The sequence below is a fragment of the Lissotriton helveticus genome, chromosome 5_1 (genome assembly GCF_964261635.1).
Source record: "Lissotriton helveticus chromosome 5_1, aLisHel1.1, whole genome shotgun sequence".
Classification (NCBI taxonomy): Eukaryota; Metazoa; Chordata; class Amphibia; order Caudata; family Salamandridae; genus Lissotriton; species Lissotriton helveticus.
This window is the reverse complement of record NC_136065.1, coordinates 1,139,084,899-1,139,105,140: the sequence shown is the minus strand read 5'-3', so window position 1 is coordinate 1,139,105,140 and position 20,242 is coordinate 1,139,084,899. Positions and strand designations below refer to the sequence as shown.

The window sequence follows — 20,242 nt, the reverse complement described above, 5'->3', positions numbered from 1 at the left end:
ATTTCTCCTCCCCCTCCCCAGCCAGCTTCCCCCAGCCCGTGTTCCCTCAGATATGCTATTGCATATCGTTTGCTACCTCTTGTATTTTGTTGCTCTTGATACTTGCAAAACTGTCACTATTGTCTCATGTAACGTAACGTTTGCTTTTGTAACATGCTCACTTGTAATTTTGGCTTCATGTATCTAAAAACGCCTCCCTCGCGCTCCTTTCTCCCTCTCTCCCGCTGCCTAGTCCTCCCACCCCCTCCCTCTCCAGCGCGCGCTCCACTCGCATCTGCCTGCTGCTCCCCCGCCCACCCCCCCACTCCCCCAACCAGCAATTCACACACCGCAACACCACTCACACACGCAACCCCACTCACCCACGCAACCCCACTCACCCACGCAACCCCACGCGCAACGCCACTCACACGCGCAACGCCACTCACACGCGCAACCCCACGCACCCACGCAACCCCACGCACCCACGCAACGCCACTCACCCACGCAACGCCACTCACCCACGCAACGCCACGCACCCACGCAACGCCACTCACACACGCAACGCCACTCACCCACGCAACCCCACTCACCCACGCAACCCCACTCACCCACGCAACCCCACTCACCCACGCAACCCCACTCACCCACGCAACCCCACTCACCCACGCAACCCCACTCACCCACGCAACCCCACTCATCCACGCAACCCCACTCATCCACGCAACCCCACTCATCCACGCAACCCCACTCATCCACGCAACCCCACTCATCCACGCAACCCCACTCATCCACGCAACCCCACTCATCCACGCAACCCCACTCATCCACGCAACCCCACTCACCCACGCAACCCCACTCACCCACGCAACCCCACTCACCCACGCAACCCCACTCACCCACGCAACCCCACTCACCCACGCAACCCCACTCACCCACGCAACCCCACTCACCCACGCAACGCCACTCACCCACGCAACGCCACCCACCCACGCAACGCCACCCACACACGCAACGCCACTCACACACGCAACGCCACTCACACACGCAACGCCACTCACACACGCAACGCCACTCACACACGCAACCCCACTCACACACGCAACCCCACTCACACACGCAACCCCACTCACACACGCAACCCCACTCACCCACGCAACCCCACTCACCCACGCAACCCCACTCACCCACGCAACCCCACTCACCCACGCAACCCCACTCATCCACGCAACCCCACTCATCCACGCAACCCCACTCATCCACGCAACCCCACTCACCCACGCAACGCCACTCACCCACGCAACGCCACTCACCCACGCAACGCCACTCACCCACGCAACGCCACTCACACACGCAACGCCACTCACACACGCAACGCCACTCACACACGCAACGCCACTCACACACGCAACGCCACTCACACACGCAACGCCACTCACATACGCAACGCCACTCATCATATTGTGCTGCAAAACTAAATACTTATAAGGTCCCACAAGCGAGACCTATTGGCAATGCCAATGCTTGTTTTTATTGGAAGTGAGGTTTTTGTTAGCTTGAGTTTTAAAAATGCACCATTGTTGTTTATTTACCATCTCACATCCAATAAAAACAAATGGAAAAGTATGCCCCGCTGCAATCTTTTTTTTTTATAATACCTCATAGGTAATGAGAAATTAACAGTCTAGGTTCAAGTGATGGCTGGTGAAACAAACCAGAATTGTTTTCAGTAAATTTCATGTACCTATTTTTAAGCAAAATTAGTGGATGATGCAAGTCCAGGCTTCACATCCAATTCACCATGCATCTAGCCCTTGTTGCTTGGGCCCTGCCCTTCATCTGTGCGCAGTTGGGACTGACAAAAGGCATGTGCATGCTTACGCCTGCATCCAAGTGGTTGGCAGCAGGACCTGCTCCGTGGCAGGGTTCAGTAAATGCTTACTCATGCAACACTGCTGCCAGATACAAGGCATGGCCTGTGGGTACACAATGTGCAACTTGTAACCGTATACACCCAACTATAGGCTTCATTATTTAATACACCCTTCTAAACGTTTTTATTTGCAAATTTCCTGAAACTCTTTATTTTAAAGTCTTGACTTATTTATTTGTTAACCCATTCTTTTTTAAACCGATTCTTTTTATATCACACCAACAATCGTTTCACCGTGCATGCTCTCCGTCTCAGTCTTCCAGCCTTGCTCACAGAGGGGACATTTATGTGCTTTTGCTGTGCACCTAAAAAGCTTGTGTGTTCTTTTTTTAAACTTGCAAGCTAGAAAATGGCACTCTTTTCTTAATACAACAAGCATTTACAATGCAATGGTCTCGTCTTTGTTAAAGTTAGAGCTATTTGCATTGCAAATGTCATTTTTTTCATTTATTGTTTTTTTTTTAAACCGATAAATATATGGTATTGTCATTTACAATGGCAATAGGTAAGCATTAGAGAGTAGTAGAGAGTATTAGCATTGATTACTAGTTAGTAGAGAGTGACTAGTTGATAGAGAGTGTACTTGTATAGAGTAGAGTGAGAGTGAGTTGTAGGCAATAGTAGTTAGTGAGTAGTGTAGATTAGTGGAGAGTAGTATAGAGTGAGTAGAAGATAGTGTGTAGGAGTTAGCGAGTAGCAGAGACAGTAGTAGTGAATAACGAATAGTTTTCTTACCTGTCAGTGTAGTTTTGCAGCATGAAGATCTTTCTGGATTCACTATGCTGTGCAATATTCCGCGGTCTTGTGGTTGGGTCCGGATTTGTAGTCTTTTATTTGTTTTTTTTCTTTTTGTAGCCCAGGTGGGCGTCGGCGTCACACCTCCTTGGGTGCATTTCCGGTGACGTCGGCATGCTTCCTGCGGAAGCTCCCACTCTTGGGCGCCATCTTCGGGTTCTTTTTTTCCGTGTTTCTTTTGTTTCCGAAGTAATGGCAATGTTCTATTTAGGTGATATTTTACCGCTTTGTACTTTAAGGTCCTTTTTTTTTTTTTAACCACCTCTTCCCTCTCCAGCCTCATCTTTCTGGCGGAGGTGGGTGGGTTCGCTAGTGAATCCAGAAAGATCTTCAAGCTGCAAAACTACCCCGACAGGTAAGAAAACTATTCGTTTTGCAGCGTGAATCTTTCTGGATTCACTATGCTGTGCATAGATTTTGTAGCTGTTTCTCATCTCTGTGGCGGCTGGGTGGAAGATGAGCGTTGGTTATTGAATATGTGCTGGAGCACCTTTTGTCCGACTTGTGCTTCCTTGTTCATCTGTATATCCACACAGTAGTGCTTCGTGAACGTGTGCACCGAAGCCCATGTTGCCGCAAGGCATATGTCTTGTATGGGTGTGTTAGCCAGGAAGGCTATTGTAGCATCCTTTTTCCTAGTGGAGTGGGCACGTGTCCCCTCTGCTAGTTCTTGTCCTGCACGTTTGTGGCAGAGTTGAATTGTTTGTGCGATCCATCGTGCAATAGTCTCTTTGGTTACTGCCTTGCCCATGAAACTGTTTGCGAATGACACAAAGAACTGTTTTGTTTTCCTGTGTCCCTTCGTCCTCATAATGTAGTGCATGACTGCCCTTCTGGCGTCCAGGGTGTGCAGGGCTCGCTCTGCGCTAGTGGTTGGTTTTTGGAAAAAACTCGGTATCTGTATAGACTGGTTCATGTGGAATTTGGACACCACCTTCGGCATGAAGTGTGGGTCAGTCCTCATCACAACCCTATCATTGTGTATTTGTATGTAGGGTTCTTGTAGCGTCAGCGCCTGAAGCTCGCTTACTCTGCGCAAGGACGTTATTGCAACCAGGAAAGCTGTTTTCATAGTTAGCATCTTTAGGGAGGCCTTGTGAAGTGGTTCAAAGGGCTCTTTCATGAGTTCCGTTAGGACTATGTTCAAGTTCCATGCAGGTGGCGGCACCCGCTTGGGTGGTGCGATCCTTTTCGCTTCTTCCAGGAATCTCTTCACCACCTGTGATGTGAAGAAACTCCTGCACGTTTCTCCCCTTGTGTAGGCGACTATCGCTGCCAAGTAAACTCTAACAAAGATGAGCTAAGGTTCTTCTCCAGCAAGTGCGTCAGGTACTTTAGCACTGTGGAGTCCTTCATTTTATTGTGAAGTTCTTCCTTTCTGCACCACATTGTGAATCTTTTCCATTTCGCAACATAGCACTTCCGAGTGCTGGGCCTTCGTGCCTCCCGAAGGACCCTCAGGGTGCTTTCTGGCAGTCTCAAATGTGCGAACACTATGTCCTCAGGAGCCACGCTACTAGGCTCAGGCTCTCTGGCTCTGGGTGTAGCACCTCTCCATTCTGCATGGAGAGTAGGTCCTTCCTCTTGCCGAATCTGTGGGGTGCACACCGTGTCATCTCCATGATCTGCGAGTACCATGTCTGCCTGGCCCACTGTGGCGCGACCAGTATCAGGGTCATGTTGCTCGCTCTGCACTTGCTCAGCACTCTGTGCATCAGTGGTATCGGGGGAAAGGCGTAAGCAAATGTCCTTGACCAATCTATCCATAGGGCATTCCCCAGGGACCCCTCCTCGGGTTGTCTGGATGCGAAGTTTTGGCATTTTGTATTCCGGCGTGTGGCAAACAGGTCCACTGATGGTGTTCCCCATCTGTCGAACAGCCACCTTGTCTCTTGAGCATTGAGCTCCCACTCGTGGGATGCCGACGTCTGTCTGCTGAGCCAATCTGCCTGTATGTTGTCCTTCCCTGGTAGGTGTATGGCTAGCAGGTCTATCTTGAGAGGGATGGCCCATCTCCATATCTCCTGCGCCAGCGTTGAAAGCGGGGCTGACTGTGTGCCACCCTGCTTGTTGATGTAGAACATCGCAGTGGTGTTGTCTGTTTGTAGCAACACCTTGTGCTTGTACAGTCTTGTTTGGAAAGCTTTCAGTGCAAGGAAGATTGTCTTCAATTCTAGGTAATTGATGTGCTTTGTCGCATCTGCTGGTTCCACAGTCCCCTCACCTTGAGCTCCTCCATGTGATCGCCCCATCCCTTCAGGGATGCGTCTATGGTGATGGTCACTGTTGGCGTTGGGGGCGTTCGATGCTTTCCCCTTGTTATGTTCTCCATGGTCCACCATGTCATCTCCTTCTGCACTGCGTGCGTTACAACCACTAGATCCTCCCAACTGCCTGTAGCTTGTGACCATTGCTCCTGTAGCCATTCTTGAATGGGTCTCATGTGGAGACGTACATTTGGTACCAGGTGGATGCATGACGCCATCATCCCCATGATCTTGCTCGCAGTCCTCACTGTCCGAGCTTGTCCCTTCCGGTAGAGGCGAGTTTCCTTCACCAGCGCCCTTGCCCTCTTCTCGCTGGGGGAACACCTTGCCCTGTAAGGTGTTGATCTGTGCTCCCAGGAAGATCTTCACTTGTTCCGGCTCCATTGATGATTTCTTCCAATGGATGGAGAACCCCAGTCTTATGAGCGTGCTCGTCACTGTATGTGCGTGCTGCTTGCATTTCTGGTATGAGTTTGCTTTCACCAGCCAGTCGTGCAGGTAGGGGTATACGTGTATTCCCTGCCTTCGTAGGTGCGCTGCGACTGCTGCGAGGCACTTTGTGAAGACCCTTGGTGCTGATTTTAGCCCGAAGGCTAGTGTCGTGAACTGGTAGTGGCTTTCTCCAATGGTGAACCTGAGCATATGCTTGTGCTTTCTGTTCATTGGGATGTGCAGGTAGGTGTCCTTGAGGTCTATCGTGACCATGAAGTCCCCCATCTGCAATTGCGGGAGCACCTCTTGCAGGGAGGTCATTTTGAATTTTTGCGTTCTTATGAATTTGTTCAGGAACCTTAGGTCCAGAATGGGTCTCATTGTCTCGTCTACTTTTGGTACCAGGAAGTACGTTGAGTATATTCCCTTGTTTCTTTCCTTGAAGGGTACCCGTTCTATGGCCTGGTTCTGCAGGAGTTCCTTTGCTTCTTCCTGAAGACGCTCTAGCTGTTTGCTTGCTAGTGGTTTTCTTTTTGGTTTTCGGCTTGTTGGCCTCCCATCCAACTCTATGCAGTATCCGAATTGGATGATGTTGAGGATCCATTTGTCTGATGTGATTTCTCTCCATTCCTGGAGGTAAAATCTTAATCTTCCTCCCACTGGTGTTATGTGGTCGTAGATGTCTAGCTTGTCTTGACCCCTCTGTACGTGCTGCCCCATGGGATCTTTTCTGTGGGCGGGCACACAGTTTTTTGAAGTCACTTAGAGGCGGGCTGCTGTCCCCCCTCTTCTATTCTGTCCACGTCCATTTCCTCTCCCTCGAAAAGGACTGGCCTCTTTGTTGGTATTGCCAGGACTGCTTCTGCTGACCCTGCGAGTCTGCCTGGTGCGTTTGTTGGAAAGCCTGGTGTGATGTACCTGGCTGGTTTCCACCTCTCCCGCCAGGCCTCCGTGACGGGGTGCCCCTTCTGTTGCCTCTGAACTGCAATGCTCCCATGGACCTTGCTGTTTCGTTATCCTTTTTTAGTTGACTGAGCTTCTCAGCAACTGTTGTTCCGAAAAGCGTATCGCCGTTGAACGGTGTGTTCAGGATGCTGTGTTGCACCTCTGGTTTGAAACCTGAAATCCTGAGCCAGGCGGGTCTTCTTTCAGTGACACCCATCATCATGAGCCTGCTGGAGGTGTCTGCTCCATCCAGGGCCGTCTTAAGGCAAGAATTTGCCGCATTCTTCCCTTCTTCAACCAGTTTTTCGGCCTTCTGTCTGGCATCCTGGGGCAGGTCCTTCACCAACTGCCCCAGCTCCTCCATGATCTGGTACATGTGCCTGTTTATCAGGGCGTTGGAATTAGCCATGCGCCAGTGGGTCGCGCCATTCCGTTCGATCCTTCTGCCCACCAGATCCATCCTCTTGCTCTCCTTATCCGGTGGGTACGTTAGCCCTCTTTCGTGCTGTGGCCGTGATAATGGAGTCTGCGGAGACCGAGCCCTGAATGTAGGGTGGGTCCTTTGAGGAATGTTTGTATTTCTTCTCTGTTCTGGGAGTTACTGCCTTGCATGTTGTGGGCTCCCTGAATGCTTCCCTCCCTTGAGCCAAGACGCTGTCGAGCATTGGTAGGTACTGGCTCCTTGTTTGTGTGGGGAGCAATGTCTCTAGAAGGAAGTCTGCTTTCTGCTTCTCTTCGTCGAGCTTGAGTTTGAATGCCGCTGCGGCAGACTTTATCACCGAGTTGTAGGCCCCATGTCGTCCGGCGGCGAGGGCCTCGAGGGATATGTGTCGACCGCCTCCTCCGGGCTGTCGGTGTCGACATCTAGGTAATCCACCTCCTGTAAGTCAGAGGGGGCCGACTCTGCGTCCGTCCTGCTGTCCTCTTCCTCCCCATAGTTGTAACTATCGTAGGGATTCTCGTCCTCTTCCTGGTCGTCGACCACCTCGACGTCTGGGTCTTGTTCCTCGGCGACCTCGTCTTCCTCCACGACCACCTCCACCACTGGTGGCTTGGTCTTGTGTGGAATCGTGAAGGTTTTCATCTTTGCGTCGAATTCTTTCTTCCGCTGCAAGATGTTTTCCATTTCGGCCTCGAGGTGCCTTCTCTTTTTCTCCATCTCGGCTGCGTGTTCCGCGTCGGATGGTTCGGCCGCCCTTTTCGGCGGTTGGCTCGGCGCCGTGCTTTTCGGTGCTGAAGTTTGACGTCGAACCGGATTTTGGGTCTCTGGTCTGCGTCGGTAGGTAAGGGTCCTTCTCCCTCGGCGTCGATCGATCCTTTCCGGGGACGATTTGCGACGACTTCTGCTGTTCAACAGCTCTCGGCGCCGGGGACTCCTTCTCAGAGGATCCGCTGGGCCTGTGAGTACTCGCGGACGCCAGGTGTTTTGGCGTCAGCTCTTTCGGGGCCTTGCCCTCGTTTTTTCGAGACTCAGAGTCTCTCGGGTTCTTGGGGGCCGGAGAGTCTCCTACCTTATCAGAAGTCTTCGTGTAATCGGTCTCTACGACCGTGCAGCTGTCGTCTTCGGCGGCAGCGTTGTCCTCTTCCTCGGAAGACATCCCCAGATCGTAGAGGGACGGAGTCGGGGCCTTCCCCTGCAGGGTGGCGTGCGCTACCCTCTGTCTCTCTCTCACACGAAGGGTCTTCGGGGCGAAGGCGGAGCAGGCGTTGCAGTCCTCGCTTTCGTGATTTACCGGTAGACAAAGGTTGCATACCGGGTGCTGGTCCTTCTGCGCGTACTTATGGTGGCAGTTACGGCAGAACTTGAACGGCGTGTTGTCCATCATCAAGCGCTCAGGGCCTCCCTGGTCGCGTGTGCGTCGACGTTCGTCGAAGATCTTGATGAATTCTCCTTCTCCTTTGCTGACTCCTCGTCGATGAAGTCTCCTGGAGTCTTCAGATGACTTCTCTTTCTAATTTCTGTATTTTCCTTCTTTCTCCAAAAATGTCTGGAGCCCAAACGGGAACGATCCAGACCCGACCGCGGAAAAAAAGAATCTGAAGATGGCGCCCAAGAGTGGGAGCTTCCGCAGGAAGCATGCCGACGTCACCGGAAATGCACCCAAGGAGGTGTGACGCCGACGCCCACCTGGGCTACAAAAAAAAAAAACAAAGAAAAGACTACGAATCCGGACCCAACCACAAGACCGCGGAATAATGCACAGCATAGTGAATCCAGAAAGATTCACGCTGCAAAATGAAAAGTACTAGATAGAAATAGATGTAGTGTAGTGAGTTATAGATAGTATATGGAGTAGTATATCTATTTAGTAGAGTGAGTAGCGAATTACTTTTAAAATGGAGTATATATTAGAGAGCAGTAATTAGTACTTTTTAGTATTAGAGTGTAGTAGAGAGTAGTAGAGTAGTAGAGAGTGAGTATAAAATTGTGGATAGTATAATTTAGTGAGTTGTGAGGAGTGGGACTTGTATGTAGTAGAGAGTAGTTAGATGGTGTATTAGAGTGTGATTAGTTGAGTCAGTAGTAGAGTGAATTGAGAGTATTAGAGAGTAGTAGAGATTGAGTAAAGTGTGGGTAGCTTACAGTAGTAGTAGAGTGAGTAGTTAGTAAAGTGTAGTAGAGTAGGGTTAGTAAGAAATGTGGCAAGTGTAATTGGTATGCAGCCACACACACAGAGCCCCCCCCACACACACACCCACACACAGCCAGACAAACACACACACAGAGCCCCACAGAGCCCCCCCACACCGAGCCCCCCACACACCCACACACAGAGCCCACCCACACACAGAGCACACACACACACAGAGCCCCCACACACACACACAGAGCCCCCCACACCCAGAGCCCCCCACACACACAGAGCGCCCCCACACACACCCACACAGAGCTCCCCCCACACACACCGAGCCCCCCCACACACAGCCCCCCCCACACCTACACACAAAGCCCCCCCACACACAGAGCCCCCCCACACCTACACACAGAGAGCCCACCCACACAAAGAACACCCCCACACAAAGAACACCCCCACACACAGAGCCCCCCACACACAGACACAGAGCCCCCCACACACAGACACAGAGCCCCCCACACACACCCACACAGAGCCCCCTCACACACACAGCCCCCCCACACCTACACACAAAGCCCCCCCACACAGAGCCCCCCCACACCTACACACAGAGAGCCCACCCACACAAAGAGCACCCCCACACACAAAGCCCCCCACACCCACACAAAGAACAGCCCCACACACAAAGCCCCCCACACACACACAAAGCCCCCCCACAAACCCACACACAGAGCCCCCCACACACACACAGAGCCCCCCACACACACAGAGCCCCCCACACACACAGAGCCCCCCACACACACAGAGCCCCCCACACACACAGAGCCCCCCACACACACAGAGCCCCCCACACACACACAGAGCCCCCCCACAAACCCACACACAGAGCCCCTCACACACACAGAGCCCCTCACACACACAGAGCCCCTCACACACACACAGAGCCTCACACACACACAGAGCCCCTCACACACACACAGAGCCCCTCACACACACACAGAGCCCCTCACACACACACAGAGCCCCTCACACACACACAGAGCCCCTCACACACACACAGAGCCCCTCACACACACAGAGCCCCTCACACACACAGAGCCCCTCACACACACACAGAGCCCCTCACACACACACACACAGAGCCCCTCACACACACAGAGCCAGAGCCACACACACAGAGCCAGAGCCACACACACAGAGCCACACACACACACACAGAGCCACACACACACACACACACAGAGCCACACACACACACACACAGAGCCACACACACACACACACAGAGCCAGAGCCACACACACACACACAGAGCCACACACACACAGAGCCACACACACACAGAGAGCCCCTCACACACACAGAGAGCCACACACAGAGACACACACACACACACAGAGCCACACACACACACACAGAGCCACACACACACAGCCAGAGCCACACACACACAGCCAGAGCCACACACACACAGCCAGAGCCACACACACACAGCCAGAGCCCCTCACACACACACAGAGCCACACACACACACACACAGAGCCACACACACACACACACAGAGCCACACACACACACACACACACAGAGCCACACACACACACACAGAGCCAGAGCCACACACACAGAGCCAGAGCCACACACACAGAGCCAGAGCCACACGCACACACACACAGAGCCACACACACACACACACAGAGCCACACACACACACACACAGAGCCACACACACACACACACAGAGCCACACACACACACACAGAGCCACACACACACACACAGAGCCACACACACACACAGAGCCACACACACACACACAGAGCCACACACACACACACAAAGCCACACACACACACAGAGCCACACACACACACAGAGCCACACACACACACACAGAGCCACACACACACACACAGAGCCAGAGCCACACACACAGAGCCAGAGCCACACACACAGAGCCACACACACACACACACAGAGCCACACACACACACACACAGAGCCACACACACACACACACAGAGCCACACACACACACACACAGAGCCACACACACACACAGAGCCACACACACACACAGAGCCACACACACACACACAGAGCCACACACACACACAAAGCCACACACACACACAGAGCCACACACACACACAGAGCCACACACACACACAGAGCCACACACACACACAGAGCCACACACACACACAGAGCCACACACACACAGAGCCACACACACACAGAGAGCCCCTCACACACACAGAGAGCCACACACAGAGCCACACACACACACACAGAGCCACACACACACACACAGAGCCACACACACACAGCCAGAGCCACACACACACAGCCAGAGCCACACACACACAGCCAGAGCCACACACACACAGCCAGAGCCACACACACACAGCCAGAGCCCCTCACACACAGCCAGAGCCCCTCACACACAGCCAGAGCCCCTCACACACAGCCAGAGCCCCTCACACACAGCCAGAGCCCCTCACACACACACAGAGCCCCTCACACACACACAGCCCCACACTCACACACACACAGCCCCACACACACACACACAGAGCCACACACACACACACACAGAGCCACACACAGAGCCACACACACACACACACAGAGCCAGAGCCACACACACAGAGCCACACACACACACACACACAGAGCCACACACACACACACACAGAGCCACACACACACACACACAGAGCCACACACACACACACACACAGAGCCACACACACACACACACAGAGCCACACACACACACACACAGAGCCACACACACAGAGCCACACACACAGAGCCACACACACACACACAGAGCCACACACACACACAGAGCCACACACACACACAGAGCCACACACACACACAGAGCCACACACACACACAGAGCCACACACACACACACAGAGCCACACACACACACAGCCACACACACACAGAGCCACACACACACAGAGCCACACACACACAGAGAGCCACACACACACAGAGAGCCACACACACACAGAGAGCCACACACACACACAGAGAGCCCCTCACACACACAGAGAGCCACACACAGAGACACACACACACACACAGAGCCACACACACACACACAGAGCCACACACACACAGCCAGAGCCACACACACACAGCCAGAGCCACACACACACAGCCAGAGCCACACACACACAGAGCCACACACACACACACACAGAGCCACACACACACAGAGCCACACACACACAGAGCCACACACACACAGAGCCACACACACACAGAGCCACACACACACACACAGCCACACACACAGAGCCACACACACAGAGCCACAAACACACAGAGCCACACACACACAGAGCCACACACACACAGAGCCACACACACACAGAGCCACACACACAGAGCCACACACACAGAGCCACACACACAGAGCCACACACACAGAGCCACACACACACAGAGCCACACACACACAGAGCCACACACACACAGAGCCACACACAGAGCCACACACACACACAGCCACACACACACACACAGCCACACACACACACACAGCCACACACACACACACAGCCACACACACACACACAGCCACACACACACACAGAGCCACACACACACAGAGCCACACACACACAGAGCCACACACACACACAGAGCCACACACACACACAGAGCCACACACACACACAGCCACACACACAGAGCCACACACACAGAGCCACACACACAGAGCCACACACACAGAGCCACACACACAGAGCCACACACACAGAGCCACACACACAGAGCCACACACACAGAGCCACACACACAGAGCCACACACACAGAGCCACACACACAGAGCCACACACACAGAGCCACACACACAGAGCCACACACACAGAGCCACACACACAGAGCCACACACACAGAGCCACACACACAGAGCCACACACACAGAGCCACACACACAGAGCCACACACACAGAGCCACACACACAGAGCCACACACACAGAGCCACACACACAGAGCCACACACAGAGCCACACACACAGAGCCACACACACACACACACACACACACACAGAGCCACACACACACACACGCACACACAGAGCCACACACACACACAGCCACACACACACACAGAGCCACACACACACAGAGCCACACACAGAGACACAGAGACACACAGAGCCACACACAGACACACAGAGCCACACATAGACACACAGAGCCACACACAGAGACACAGCGGGTCAAGTGACCGCTGCAGAGCTCCGTGTGCAACACGTAGGGCTGCTCAGCTTTTCATTATTCAGAGGTTCCAATGGTATTAAGTGACACTGAAGAAGGCCCTCTTCGTGCTTGGCACCAGCACTGACTAAGTCTGGTGACAGAGGTCTACTACTGTGTAGGGAATGTCCTGTTAACATTTGTGAATACTCGCACGCAACGTTAGGACTGGGTGCTCACCCCGTTTGCAATGAATTTTCCTGACCGCTCTTGACACTCTTCAGCAATGCCCATGAAGCACATTTAATGCTATGTAAATCAACCATAAAATTAATTAACTTGTCCAGAACAAAACTTTAGAAGCAGGCAGATGTGTGCTACAAAATGATGTGCCTTCCTGTCCAACTCTGACTTGTGGTTATTAAATATTTTTAATAATGGCAGATCCCAAACCACTTGTATAGCAGTCAAGAGGTAAGGAAATTAGAACCAACTTAAGAAGAGATCAAGGGCCCGATGTAGGTAATCCCAGATTACCGATTCTTAAATACCCAATCATACCGATTCGGTATTTAAGAACTGGCAATCGGGATGTAGGTATATTTACCGAATTAATTACCGAATCTGTATGATTCGGTAATTAATGAATCGGTATTTACCGAGTCTGTAATTGTCATTGATTCCTATGGGCCTTGAGGCCCATAGGAATCAATGTCAATTACCGAATCGGTAAATACAGATTCGGTAATTGGGGGAAACATTGAAGGGTGGCAGGGTGTCACTTTGACACCCTGTTGCACCCCTCAATTGTGCATGGGTGCACATGTTGCTGACATACATGCCCTTAGGGCATGTATGTCGGCAACATGGCACAATTTTTAAAGCAAAAAAAAAAATGCTTTTTGAAGGGTTTTCATTATTTACCACCACCTTCTAGTTGGTGGTAAATAACGAATTCTTAAACCCTTGTAGCACTGAAAACAGTGCTACCTACATCTAAAATTACAGAATCGGTAATTTTACCAATTCGGTATTTTACCGAATCGGTAAAATTACTGAATCGGTAAAATTACCGATTCTGTCATTTTACATGCCCCTACATCTCAATATCCACATACTCGTCGGAAACAGCCGAAAATCGGTGTTTTCGGCCGTTTCCGACCGGTATTTGCCTACCTACATCGGGCCCCTAGTGTCTAGATCAACGTCTGGGGAACTAAACATGGGTGCTAATAGAGAAGGGCTTGCAAAAATAACTGTTGATGGAAAACTCTAATTTGCAGCTGACTGTTTACTGGTAACACACTTACCTACTTAACATAAAAAGACTGCGTGTTACCTCCTACTATTTCCTCTCCATACAATAAGTAAAACATGTCCAAAATTATACTGTTTTGCAGCATGAGGCCATTTTGAATTCAAATGCTGTGCCTTAGCTCACCACCCAGTGAACTACGAGATGACAAAAGTTATTATCACAGAAACCTACGACCAAACCCACATATTACAAAAAGACACACAAACAAACATTGGCAATGTCAATAGGTCTGGCTTTACTGTGTCAGTGTGTGCAAACACAATCATGCACATGTATTTCTTACTTGGCGCTAGGAAGTGACTGCGACTATAAATACTACTTTACATGTTAACACCAGTAGAGAGCATGAGAGTAATGGCTCCAAAGCGGGGAATCACGAGTTTTGTCAACACAATATTCAGACCAGAAGTAGACACCCCGTTCTGTAGAGGGTCTACAGGAATGCGAGGATTGTTCCAATGCAATGCTATAACAGATCAGTTATTCGTATAGGCTAAATAACATTGGAATCCTATCTAGATGGCTCTGTGATACACGATATACCCCCCAGCTAGACCTCTCTGCTTTGGGACTGATTAACCATATATCAAAGACAAAATATAATGGCCTGATTAGTCTGGTCGCCAATTATTTGTTATAGTCTGTTCTTCAGTAAGTTCTTAAGTAAGTTAATAATCTCTAATTTAAGCAGCCTTTGTTTCTCTGAAGGCATACCTATAGTATCCGGCAGGTCCAAGAGTTCGTTGTGTTGCAAGTCAAGGTTGGTGATCTGTATGCAATTGCCAATTTCTTTTGGTAAGTGTTCAAGCTGATTGTGAGCCACGTCCAACGTTATAAGATTACACAATTCACCTAAAGGTAGAAAAACAGGACAATCAATTAATAGACATGAAGCTTCCAGTAACAATGTCCCAGAAACAAACTATTTGCCTCGCCAAGCAACAGTATTCAAACTGTCAAACAATAATGAAATTCTGCTCATTAGAGGTTTACCAAGCATCACTGCTTACTGTACCCCATAGTACGGACAATTAATGTTAAAAAAAATGATAGCTTAATCCTGAAAGAACCCTTTCTCTTAGCAGTAAGTTAAACCAATTCAACATAAAATAAATGGCAACTATATAATTTTTGCTTTAGCAGCTTTGGCTTATAAGCAAATGTGAAAGCAGGTAGAGAGCAGAACACGAAGATGGGGCAGTGGAAAACAGTTATGAAAAAAGTTAATAAAGAGAAATTAGTCTTTATTAATGCTGCCTTCTATCATTAGCAGTGGATGCTGCACGACAAGTGCATGACAAAGACAGACAGGCTGAACCCAAACATTCAGGCCTGTAAGAAATAAAAGGACCTGTGATACCTGAAATGACTACAGCATATATGCACATGGCCTCAGCGTGCCAGGTGACTCAAATTACAAAGTAGGGTGAAATAAAAGTAGCAAAATGCAAGAACACTCAGAGACAATGCAGGACCATAGACATCAACATATGTATTATGGTCGCATCGAGTAATATTCACATACAACTAGGAGGGAAAAAAAAAAAAAAGGAGAAAGAGGCGGTAACTACGGGATCAGAAACAGGCAATCAGAAAACTTGATTCCCGGATCAGAAAAGCATGGTATCGATTTCCAATGTGATTACATATCGGTTGTAAATCTTTCTGATTACAACCTCAGCACTCATCAATTAGCGATCCTTAGCAAAGGACATGGTGTTTGTTCACGTCAGTACCTACTTTGCTCACTTACATATTGATTTTTTCAAATGTATTCGTAAACTTAAACTCCATAAATACTTTCATGGAAAGGAACTAGATCGGGTTCTTCCACTTCCAGTAACTATGGACCACAATATGTTGTGAAATACAGGCTGTGATTTCTTTGGAACACATACAGGACACCACTCCCGCTCTTTCACAGATTATGATGGAAGTATTATCCCCAATCTGGACTTAGACAGTAGCCTCATAACTAGATACGACTTTAGGGGGCGGAGCTAGCAGGCAACAGGAATGGCCGCGTAGACCCCGGGTTCCGCTGGCACCATTCATATAATCCTGCATTAAGTTGTGCATTTATAATCACTACAGATACCCCAAGTGCTCGCGGAACCTCCAGGGACCGATCCGATCCGGCTGGGAAGAGCACATGACGGATCGAGCTGAGGCGAACGACTCGCTCTCCTAGGCGCTGGGTGGGCCTACAGACCGCGGCCTCTGGTGATCCCTCGGTCGGACCTACGTAAGGGGGCGTGCGGCCGCCAAGCGGGACAACCTCCTCGGTGGGCAACAACTCAGCTCCAGGCTGCCGCGGACCTAGCGGCAGGCAGCGGTTGCTGCGACGAGCTACCGGCAGCCCCCGCTGCACTGCACCCACGGACATAACGGCAGGTCGGCTCCGCCGGGTTCGAGGGACCTCACGGCGCCATTTCTTGCTGCGCACATCGTGGTGGGCAGGAGAGGCTGCGGCGCACTACATCGAATCGGGTGCCAGGCCCCTCTGTGAACAGAAGGTACGTCGGACCCCTCGGCTTGGTGAGGCCACCCTCCCCCCCCCTCCATTACCTTAACCCAGGACATTCAACTCTTACACAACGGGGGTGAAAGCGACCCCTGCAGCGGCCCACCTCACTCTTCAGTAAGCCTGGCCCATAAGAGAGTGACTTTGTTTTTTTGGGGGAGTAGGCCTGTGTTACACTCGCTCCTGCAGGAGGACAGCACTGTCGTGCAGCAGGGCGCCCTTCAACCGGGCCTGGCCAGACGAACTCCTTCTCCAATATAACGAGAGAGGGAGGGGGCGAGTTGGGAGTGACCTTACCCCTAATCCCGCTGCGCAGGGTAACGTGAATAGCGCCCTGAAGACAAGGCGCCCGACAGTGCCGCTAAAGACCCTTTTGCATTAGTGTGCAGTTCCCGGAGGCAAGCAGAGAACCGCGTAGCACTACCGAGCATGGGCAAAGGGGACAGGACGCAGAGTAAGCTCCCCTTCTCGCAGAGGCGGTTGCCGGAGCAAAGCCCCCCGGCGCAGCGCGATGAGGAAGCGCGGACGGGGGAGACGCACCCCGAAGACTCCGATATAAAGACAATGCTCCGCTCCATGGAACAAAATATTCAGACGAACATAGCGGTGCTGGGATCCAAGATGGACGCCATGTCCTACAGAATGGATCGCATGGCGGAACGTCTTGACAAGCACACGGAGCGGCACGACATGGCTGACCGGTGGATTACGGAGGTTGAGGAGGCCCAAACGGTACTGGACACAGCCCCACGGCGGGCGGAGACACTCATAAGAACGTTGCAGGACAAGACAGAGGACTTAGAAGCGAGGTCACGTCGCTGCAACCTACGCATCACAGGACTTCCAGAGACCACCCAGACGGGGAAGATGTAACTGTTCGTAGAACGCTTGCTCACTACACTGCTGGGCGACAGAGTATTCTCTGCAATGTTTGTCGTGGAGCGCGCACATCGCACGCTAGGCCCAAAACCTAACCCCGGTTTACCTCCTCGACCGGTAATAGCAAAGCTGCTGAACTATCGAGACAGAGACACGGCGCTCAGGTTGGCACGTACCAAGGGGGACCTGCAATACGAGGGGTCCGCGATTTCCATCTTTCCGGATTTCACGGCCAGAGTGCAGGAGGCACGGAAACGTTTCGCTCCTCACAAGAAGAGACTTAGGGACATGGGCCTCGATTATGCAATGTTATAACCGGCCAAATCGCGAGTGAATAGACAAGGACACTCGCATATTTTCACGGACCCAGCAGAATTGCAGAAAGCCATGAAAACATGGGCTAGGGAGGTGAAAGACGGCTTAGCTGATAATCAGAAGGAGGTGGATGACAGCCCACTGGACGAACAGGATTGAAGCGGAGGTGCGGCGTCGTGAAGGGACTGGCACTGGAGAAGAAAACCGTTGGGACGCTATGACAGATAAGTGGCACCGGGGTGTGGGAATATGGTTGATCCACCCCATAGCTTGAACTTTTCTGAACTCGTTAATTGGGTGCCTCTGACGTATATATGGGCTGATTGACTATGGTGGTCACCTGGGGGGCGGCGGGGGGAGATGGGGTAACTGAGGTAAAACGTAGTGACATTTCATTGTGGTTTGCATATTAGTACTTTGTCACATGACTGATGGTGCAGGGCGGGGGGAAAGGGGGCTGGGCGCCAGGATTGAGAGTGGAGCGCAGAGGACGAGTTGCTTGCTGCCTTTGCCCCCGAGCGTAATGCAAATGGGACTGTTGAATTTGTATTTGGGGAGGGGCGGGAGGGATGGGGAACTGCAAGGCCAATTTGGGGTGGGTCTGCTGTGGGTGGCGGGTGGAATGTTGGGAAATGGGGTTGGGTGCATATTGTTGTTTTGTTTGCCTGCGATTGTGCTCCTTGTTGACTGTCGGTTAGGTTCCGCTGTGAACACTGCTGCGAATTCCATGTCACAAAGCCTGCTTGATAAAGTCCCCTCGGGTCGCTCGAGAGCATTTCAAGATAACTGCAACACTTACACTAACCGACAGGGTTATGGCTGATCCCTCTATGTCGCAAGTGGGCACTGCACCAGATCACCTAAGGGCACTGACATGGAATGTTAGGGGCCTTAATGACTTCAGAAAACTGTGCAAGGTTCTCAGTTATTTGCGCAGACACCAAATAGACCTGGCTCTTATTCAGGAGACTCACTTACCCCTTACCAGTAAAATGCTGACACATAGAGGCGTGGCAGGCTGTAGTGTGGCGGCGGGCTTCACGACTCACTCAAGGGGAACGCTCACATGGGTCAACCCGCACTCCAAACTCACACTGACGCCGCTCGAGGCAGATCCCGAAGGTCGCTATGTAATATGTAGGTGTCGGGGAAAGGGACACGATTTGTTAGTGGTAAATGTATATGGCCCGAACTACGACTCCCCTGACTTTTACACGGAGTTAGCCCGGAAAAGCAAGTCATATGCCTACACGAACATGCTCTGGGGAGGGGATTTCAACTTAATTTTAGATCCAGACCTAGATAGGTCGGCGGGGCCCCCTCGGAGCCTTTCGGCTGCCGCTGCGGTGGTCCAGTCTGAACTGGTACAACTAGATCTTTAGGATGTGTGGCGCAGCCGGCATCACTCCAGAGGGGGGTACACCCACTATTCTGCATATCATGCACTACACACTAGAATAGATTATTGGCTGGCTTCCCAACAGCTTTGCAACGGCATTAGGGACTGCCTGATTCTACCGCGCACGCTGTCAGACCCTTCTCCTCTCCTCCTGATTCTGGAGACGCCGGCGCACAAGATTCCCCCCTTTATGTGGCGATTTCCTCCGTACTCCCTGCTAGATGAGGTTTTCCGGGGAGAGATTGCTGAAGAAATAGATACCTTTTTTGAGAACAATGTGGATTCAGTCGACAGCTTCCAGACCCTTTGGGAGGCATTTAAGGTCTATGTACGCGGGATAGTCATGGCCAAACACTCCAGTGTCCTGAAATCGATTAGGCGAAGACTCCAACTTCTCGAGAATCAGCTCTCAGAATTGGAAGCGAAACAGAGGGAGGAGCCCGAGGGAGACGCTCTGCCAAAAATCAAACAACTGGTGTCGGAGTTTAATGCAGAAGCGGACAGGGAAGTGAAGCATATGGGCAAATACGCCTCGGCCCGCACATATGGCGAAGGTGAGAGACCTGGCTCTCTTTTGGCCAAGATAGTTCGGAACGAAAGGAGTCAACTGAGAGTGGGCGAGCTGGCGTCGAGCTCGGGTGAGATCCTTAC

General features: G+C 51.5%; 1 protein-coding gene across 1 annotated transcript in view; it reads right to left on the bottom strand.

Moving 5' to 3' along the window:
• SHOC2 (SHOC2 leucine rich repeat scaffold protein) overlaps window positions 1-20,242 on the bottom strand; it is a 347,624-nt gene that overhangs the window by 218,165 nt on the left and 109,217 nt on the right. The window contains exon 3 of the mRNA XM_078643771.1: window positions 15,189-15,326. Within this exon, the coding sequence (XP_078499897.1) occupies window positions 15,189-15,326 (138 nt within the window). The remainder of the gene's footprint in view (window positions 1-15,188; window positions 15,327-20,242) is intronic.